At 45.0% G+C, this 7,879-nt stretch overlaps 1 protein-coding gene across 3 annotated transcripts in view; it reads right to left on the bottom strand.

The window, feature by feature from the left end:
* The window catches only part of setd4 (SET domain containing 4), a 30,260-nt gene extending 23,179 nt beyond the window's left edge, over positions 1–7,081 (bottom strand). The window contains exons 1-2 of one of the 3 annotated variants that reach the window (XM_043701246.1): positions 6,689–7,081; positions 877–972 (exon numbers count right to left, since the gene is read on the bottom strand). In XM_043701246.1, coding sequence (XP_043557181.1) covers positions 877–972; positions 6,689–6,776 — 184 coding nt within the window. In that variant the 5' untranslated portion in view covers positions 6,777–7,081. The remainder of the gene's footprint in view (positions 1–876; positions 973–6,688) is intronic. The other 2 variants (XM_043701248.1, XM_043701247.1) reach the window with 2 other exon arrangements.
* Positions 7,082–7,879: the final 798 nt, after the last annotated feature.

The following is a 7,879-nucleotide window of genomic DNA, read 5'->3' as shown; positions in this document are numbered from 1 at the left end:
TTCTGTGGCGCTGTGGAGTCCGTGGACCATGTATATATTGGGTGTGGGCGTTTGCACTCCCTTTTTAATTTTCTGAAAAACCTTCTCCTCTGTTTTTGGCTGCACTTCAGTCCCACGCTCCTGATCTTTGGGCACCCGGTACGGAGGAAGGAGGGCAGGTCTGAAGACATCCTCGTGGGTCTGCTCCTGGGCCTGGCCAAACTGGCCATCAACAGGTCCAGGCAGCGGGCCTTGAAGGGGGTCGTTAGGGCCGACTGCCTGCCCCTCTTCCGCGGTTACGTTAGAGCCTGGGTGTCCTTGGAGAGGGAGCACGCGGTGTCCACCAACACCCTGGAGTTGTTCAGGGAGAGGTGGGCGCCGCAGGGATTGGAGTGCATCATTTCTCCCTCCAACTCTATTTTGATTTAGTCCCTACCCTCCCCCTCACTGTTTTGATCACACAGTGATGTGAAGGGCAGTGTTTGTCGCTGGCCACCCGGGTGTTTTCCTATCTTCCTGGTGGTGGAAATTGAATAAAAAAAATTCGTGCACTTTGTGTCTTTCACTGTGTCTCACACCTGCACACACACACCATGGGTGCTGGGAAAAAAATAAGCACTACTGCACTTAGGTGGTAGTGTGGGGGTTAAAGAAGAAGAAAAAAAAATAAAATAAACAGGACTGTGGAGGGCTCTCTACGCGGGAGTCCTCCCCCTTTCTAGAAAAAAGAAAAAAAAAGTAGGAAAGTACCCCTCGCACCAAAATAAAAGACAGGATTACATCCAGGTAATACTGTCACACAATGAAATGTTGTCCCTCCCTCATTTGTGCAGCGCCTGTTTAAATATTGAAGGAAGCTGGGTAGGGAAGTTCAAAAAAAAAGATGAAGTCTCCTACCTGGAAAATTTGCTGGCACCAAGTAGAAGCCATTGAAGCCCTTCTTTTTCAGCCACTTCCTCAGCTGCACAAAATCTGGTTCGTGACTAATGTTGGCTGTGCAAAATCGACAGACTTGATTACAATCTTACAGGCTATTCCACTTAATACTCTACATCTAACTCATTGATCTGGATGGAGCTAAATCGATACTGAACACAAATGTGCACTCTGTTCCAAGTGCCAATGTATATTTCTTCACTGCCCTCCCTCTGTTAAAGATTGCAACTCAAACTGGGATATAATTCCACAGAACAGGCAAGTGCCCACTGTGCCTTCACCACCCTGGGGTATATTGGAACTGCACAGTTGTAACCCGTTTCTGCCAGGCTTTTAGATACCTTTTCCACCCCTCTAGGATTCTGCCTGACTCCACTAATACCTAAAGATTACCACCAATGCCTCGACAATGTTGTCAGCTATCTCCTTCAGAACCCTGGGGTGTAGTCCATCCGGTTTAAGTGACTGTCCTAGGGAGTGTTGCTGAACAAAGAGACCTTGGAGTGCACGTTCATAGCTCCTTGAAAGTGGATTCGCAGGTAGATAGGATAGTGAAGAAGGCGTTTGGTGTGCTTTCATTTATTGGTCAGAGTATTGAGTACAGGAGTTGGGAGATCATGTTGCGGCTGGACAGGACATTGATTAGGCCACTGTTGGAATATTGCGTGCAATTCTAGTCTCCTTCCTATCGGAAAGATGTTGTGAAACTTGAAAGGGTTCAGAAAAGATTTACAAGGATGTTGCCAGGGTTGGAGGATTTGAGCTATAGGGAGAGGCTGAATATGCTGGGGCTGTTTTCCCTGGAGCGGAGGCTGAGGGGTGACCTTATAGAGGTTTACAAAATCATGAGGGGCATGGATAGGGTAAATAGGCAAAGTTTTTTCCCTGGGTTCGGAGAGTCCAGAACTAGAGGGCATAGGTTTAGGGTGAGAGGGGAAAGATATAAAAGAGACTTAAGGGGCATCGTTTTCACTCAGAGGGTGGTAAGTGTATGGAATGAGCTGCCAGAGGAAGTGGTGGAAACTGGTACAATTGCAACATTTAGATTAAATTAGATTAGATTACTTCAAGTGTGGGTACAGGCCCTTCAGCCCAACAAGTCCACACCGACCCACCGAAGCACAACCCACCTAGACCCATTCGTCTACATTTACCCCTTCACCTAACACTACGGGCAATTTAGCATGGTCAATTCACCTAACCTGCACATTTTTGGACTGTGGGAGGAAACCCACGCAGACACGGGGAGAATGTGTACAGTTTGCACAGTCAGTCACCTGAGGCGGGAATTGAACCCGGGTCTCTTGCACTGTGAGGCAGCAGTGCTAACCACTGTGCTACCGTGCCACCAATTGGCATGTGGATGGGTATAAGAATAGGAAGGGTTTAGAAATGGACCAGGTGCTGACAGGTGGGACTAGATTGGATTGGGATATCTGGTTGGCATGGACGGATTTGACCGAAGGGTCTGTTTCCATGCTGTACATCTCTATGACTTCTCCACCTTCAGATCTTTCAGCTTCCCCATTGTAGTGATGGTCACTACACTCATCTGTGTCCTGAAAGCTTATACTTCCAAATAAACCTGTTGGACTATAACCTGTTGCTGTGTGAGTTTCAGCCTATAGCAGGGTGACCAGAATTGAATGCGGTACTCCAAATGTGGCCTTACCAATGTTTTGTACAGCTGTGACACGATGTCCCAACTCCTGTACTCAACGCTCTGACTGATGAAGGCAAGCATGCTAAACGTCTTCTTCACCAGCCTGTCTACCTGTGGTGCCACTTCCAAGGAACTATGAACCTGCACCCCAAGGTTTCTCTGTTTGACAACATTCTATAGGGCCCTACCATTATCTATATAAGTCCTGCCCTGGTTTGTCTTACCAAAATGCAACACCTCACATTTATTTGAATTAAACTCCATCTGCCACCCCTCAGACCATTTGCCCATTGATCAAGATTCCATTGTACTCTTAGATAACCTTCTTTACTATCCTCTACACCACCAATTCTGATGTCTTCTGCACATTTACTAATGATGCCTCTTATATTCTCATCCAAACTGTTCATATAAATGACGAGCAACTGTGGGATCTAGCATTATCCATGTAGCACACCAGTGGTCACAGACCACCAGACTGAACAATAACCTTCTACTATCACATTCCATCTCCTCCTGTCAAGCCAATCTGGTATCCAATTGGCTAGCTCCCTCTGGATCTCATGTGGTCTAACCTTATCAACCAGCCTACCATGTGAAATCTCGTCAAAGGCCTTGCTAAAGTTCATGTAGACAACATCTACCGTTATAGAACATAGAACACAGAACATTACAGCACATTACACCTTCAGCCCTCAATGTTGCATTGACCTGTAGAACCAATCTGAAGCCTATCTATCCGACACTATTCCATTTTCATCCATATGTCTATCCAATGACCACTTAAATGCCCTTAAAGTTGGCAAGTCTACAACTGTTGCAGGCAGTGCATTCCATGCCCCTATTACTCTCTGAGTAAAGAAACTACCTCTGACATCTGTCCTATATCTATCACCCCTCAATTTAAAGCTATGTTCCCTCGTGCTAGTCATCACCATCCCAGGAAAAAGGCTGTCACTGTCCACCCTATCTAACCCTCTGATTATCTTATATGTCTCAATTAAGTCACCTCTCAACCTTCTTCTCTCTAATGAAAACAGCCTCAAGTCCCTCAGCCTTTCCTCATAAGACCTTCCCTCCATATGAGGCAACATTCTAGTAAATCTCTTCTGAACGCTTTCCAAAGTTTCCACACCCTTCCTATAATGCGGTGACCAGAAATGTATGCAATATTCCAAGTGCGGCTGCACCAGAGTTTTGTACATCTGCAGCATGGCCTTGTGGCTTTGAAACTCAATCCCTCTACCAATAAATACTAACATACCATATGCCTTCTTAGCAACCCTATCAAGCTGGGTGGCAACTTTCAGGGATCAATGTACATGGACACTGAGATCTCTCTGCTTATCTACACTACCAAGAATCTTACCATTAGCCGTCTATTATCACATTCCATCTCCTCCTGTCAAGCCAATCTGGTATCCAATTGGCTAGCTCCCTCTGTTTATTCCTGTTGCTCCTTCCAAAGTGAATCACCTTACACTGTTCAGCATTAAACTCCATTTGCCACCAGTCAGCCCAGCTCTGCAGCTTATCTATGTCCCTCTGTAACCTGCAACAGCCTTCGGCACTACCCACAACTCCACCGACCTTAGTGTCATCCACAAATTTACTAACATCCTTCTATGCCCTCACCTAGGTCAATTATGAAAATGACACACAGCAGTAGTCCCAAAACAGATCCTTGAGGTACACCACTAGTAACTGAACGCCAGGGTGAACATTTTCCATCAACCACCACCCTATGTCTTCTTTCAGCCAGCCAATTTCTGATCCAAACCACTAAATCATCCTCAATCCCATACCTCTGTATTTTGTGCAATAGCCTATTGTGGGGAACCTTATCAAATGCCTTACTGAAATCCATTCTGCTTTCATTTACATTTTTCATCATCTTTTAAAAAAAAATTCAATCAAGTTTATGAGACATGATTACCCACACACAAAGCCATGTCGACCATCCCAGATCAGTCCTTCCCTTTTTGAATGCATGCAGATCCTGATTTTCAGAATTCCCTCCAACAACTTACCCACCACTAACGTCACGTTCTTGGCTTTTCCTTGCAGCCTATCTTAAATAATGGCACAACATTAACCACTCTGCAGTTTTCTGGCACCTCAACTGTGGCTATTGATGATACAACTATCTCAACTAGGGGGCCCCGCAAAGTCCTGCGATACTCTTGCTTAGATCCCACGGATTTAACTTTATGCATTTTAAGACCTCCAGCACCTCCTTTTCTGTAATGTGGACTCTTTTCAAGACATCATTATTTATTTCCCCGCATTCCCCGCTTCCATGTCTTTGTCCATTTAGGATCTCACCTACCTCCTGTGATTCCACATATAGATGGCTTTGTTGATCGTTAAGGCATTTCTTGCTATCGATCTAATTTCATTTCTTACTAACAAAACAACCCTGCCCATTTGCCTATCCTTTCAATAGGACACATGCCCATGAATGTTTGATTCCCAGCCCTGATCCCCCCGCAGCCACATCTCTGTGATACCCATGACATTGTACCCGCCCATTTCAATCTGCGCTACAAGCTCATTTACCTTGTTTTGTACACTGCGTGCATTTAAGTGCAACATCCTCAGTCCTGCATTGGCTGCCCTCCCTTCTCATAGTTATTTGTTTATCTGCTGTGCCTTAAGTTAGATTCCTGCACTTTCCATACTCTCCATCATATTACTTGTTCTAGAAACTTTAATACCCTCCCCCTCTTTTAAACTCTTTGTGACCTTCATTTATCTCAGTTTGTGCTTCAGGTCATTGACCTTGTTTGAAATGCTTTGTACATTAAAGCCTTGTTTGTTCTATTAACAGTTTTCTCTGCACTTTTATGGTTCTTTGATGCAACATGACATTCACACATACTGTCCCTTCCTTTTATATTCCGATTACAGTCAACACCATCAGTAACTAGCAACCCTACCTTCTCCTTAATCTCTGATTTTATAATTTTCCATGCATTTGAACTTCCACCCCCACTATTTAGTTCAAAGCCCTAGATGTGCATATCACTAGGAAGCACACGTTCCTGATGAAGGGCTTATGCCCAAAACGTTGAGTCTCCTGCTCCTCGGATGCTGCCTAACCTGCTGTGCTTTTCCAGCACCACTGTAATCTTGACTGGAATGACAATTGAACCATCAATTTCAATGTGCAATATCAACCTGAAAGTAAAATCCCTTCTTGGATGAAGATTTTTTTTCTATTTCCTCTAAACTGAGGAGATTAGGTTTTTTTTAATTCATTCACAGGGTGACAGCATCACTGGCTCGATCAAAATTTATTGCCTATCCCTAATTGCCCAGAGGGCAGGTAGGATTCAACTACATTGCTGTGGGAAGGGTGACAGTTTCCTTCCCGAAAAGACGAGTTCAGGCAAACCATGCAGCAATTAAAAAAATAAAAGCAACGTGCACAATCTTATTCATGAGAAACTTTGTGCGACTAGCAGTGTCTAAATGCTGCCTCTATCCTCATGAAAATTTTATAATGCACCAATTTTTGATACGATTTCTAAGTGGTGCGATTAACTGATTTCAGTCGATGCATTCCAATTTGCGCAATGCTTCTGAGTCAGGGACAAGAGGTGATTTTCAAAATCAAGGTCATTTTTCAGTGACGCTTTCTTTCAAAAATGATCCCAGAAAAAAAAACACTAAAACCTCTGCTGCATACTGGTCCGAGCTGCATATTTCACACTTAAGCTCCAGTACAACTTGTACAATCATTTTTAGGCATTGGTTTTTTTTGTCCTTGTCTTTTTCTCCCCCCCCCCCCCCGCACTGGGGAGGGGTGTTATCCTGATCTCTCAGCTTGCAATCCATGTCATGCATTTGGAGCGCCTGTCTTTCAGGTCTGGTTTGGGACTTGCCAATAGATGGCGATCCTCCTCTAGCCCAGAGCTTGAAGGAAGTCATACGCAGCGAGAGAGACATGCTGGAGTGGCCTGCAGAGCTGCTTACTCTCACTGGCCTCCTTCTCCTCTGCTGAGCCAGCGGTAGAAGCTGCATTCCCCCCCGCTCCCGAACCCTAACCTGGGGCCGAGGAGCCACACATCCCCCGGGACGCGGCTGTCAATCTCGCCCGGCTTTTACCTCCAGTCTCCACCGCGTGTGTTCCCAGGCTCACGCTACCTTTCCGCCTCCTTCTTCTATAAGCCCGGCCTTTCCTTTTGGACATCATTCACATGCTTAAGCACAAAATGCAAAGAATCAATCTTCTCTGGGCGTTTTCCGGGGAAAAAACCCCAGCGATTTTTTTTTAAAAATGACTAAAGTCACTTTTGCACAAGTCTACAGCAATGAAGTGTAATAGAGTACGCCCCTCTCTGGCTACATTAACTCAGTCAGCTTTCACAATGCACTGATCAAAACAAAGTAAACGCACAACCGGACAGGCTTTTGCAATTAGATCCAGATCAGTCTCTAATACCAGTCCCAGGTTTACCTCTCCTGGGTCCCCGTTTCCGTTCCAAGGTCGATTTTGCCACCAGATGATGCCTTTCTTAAAGGGGTACTGCCCCCTAAAGGAGGAGTCGTGTGCACTCTACAGTCAAGAGCACAAGGGTGTGTTGGAGACTGTCTGGGTCTTGACCACACACCATTCGTCAGCATGCCTGCTTGGAACACCGTCCTGGGGGAAGTCAGAGCCATCTCCATCTCCACCATACAATTACAGATAGTGGCAAGGACCTTACGATGACAGAGGGCCTACAGCCTTATTGTCACCCCTCTGACAGTGTGGACATTCCAACTGATGGCTTTCTTTTTAAAAAGGATACAGCTGCAAGGCCACCCTCCTATGAAGGCGTTTTCATATGCCCCACTGTTATGGACCAGACCAGGCCCCCTTCACTGGCCTACCTTATTTTAAAGGTAAATATAAAATGCGTGTTCCAGATGTGATGGAACTGGTCACACGACTCGACATTAGGAAAAACGCAATTTATTAAAACATTATAATTAAAATACAAACAAAAGAGAAATTTAGAATAACTTCACCATTGCAAAATTTCACTGAATAATCATTACCTATTACTTTTTTTTCCGACACTTTTTTTGTGTTTTTTTATAATTTAACCCCCACACTGCAGTAGTGCTTATTTTTTCCCCAGAGCACCCATGGTGTGAATGTGTGTGCAGGTGTGAGACACAAGGTGTACGAATCTTTATTCAATTTCCACCACCAGGAAGATAGGAAAACACCCCAGTGGCCAGTGACAAGCAGTGCCCTTCACATCAAAGGGTGATGCTGTGTGATCAAAACAGTGAAGGGGAGGGTTAGGG

Source organism: Chiloscyllium plagiosum, chromosome 12 (genome assembly GCF_004010195.1).
Source record: "Chiloscyllium plagiosum isolate BGI_BamShark_2017 chromosome 12, ASM401019v2, whole genome shotgun sequence".
In the NCBI taxonomy this organism is placed as follows: Eukaryota; Metazoa; Chordata; class Chondrichthyes; order Orectolobiformes; family Hemiscylliidae; genus Chiloscyllium; species Chiloscyllium plagiosum.
This window is presented reverse-complemented; position numbering and strand designations above follow the sequence as displayed.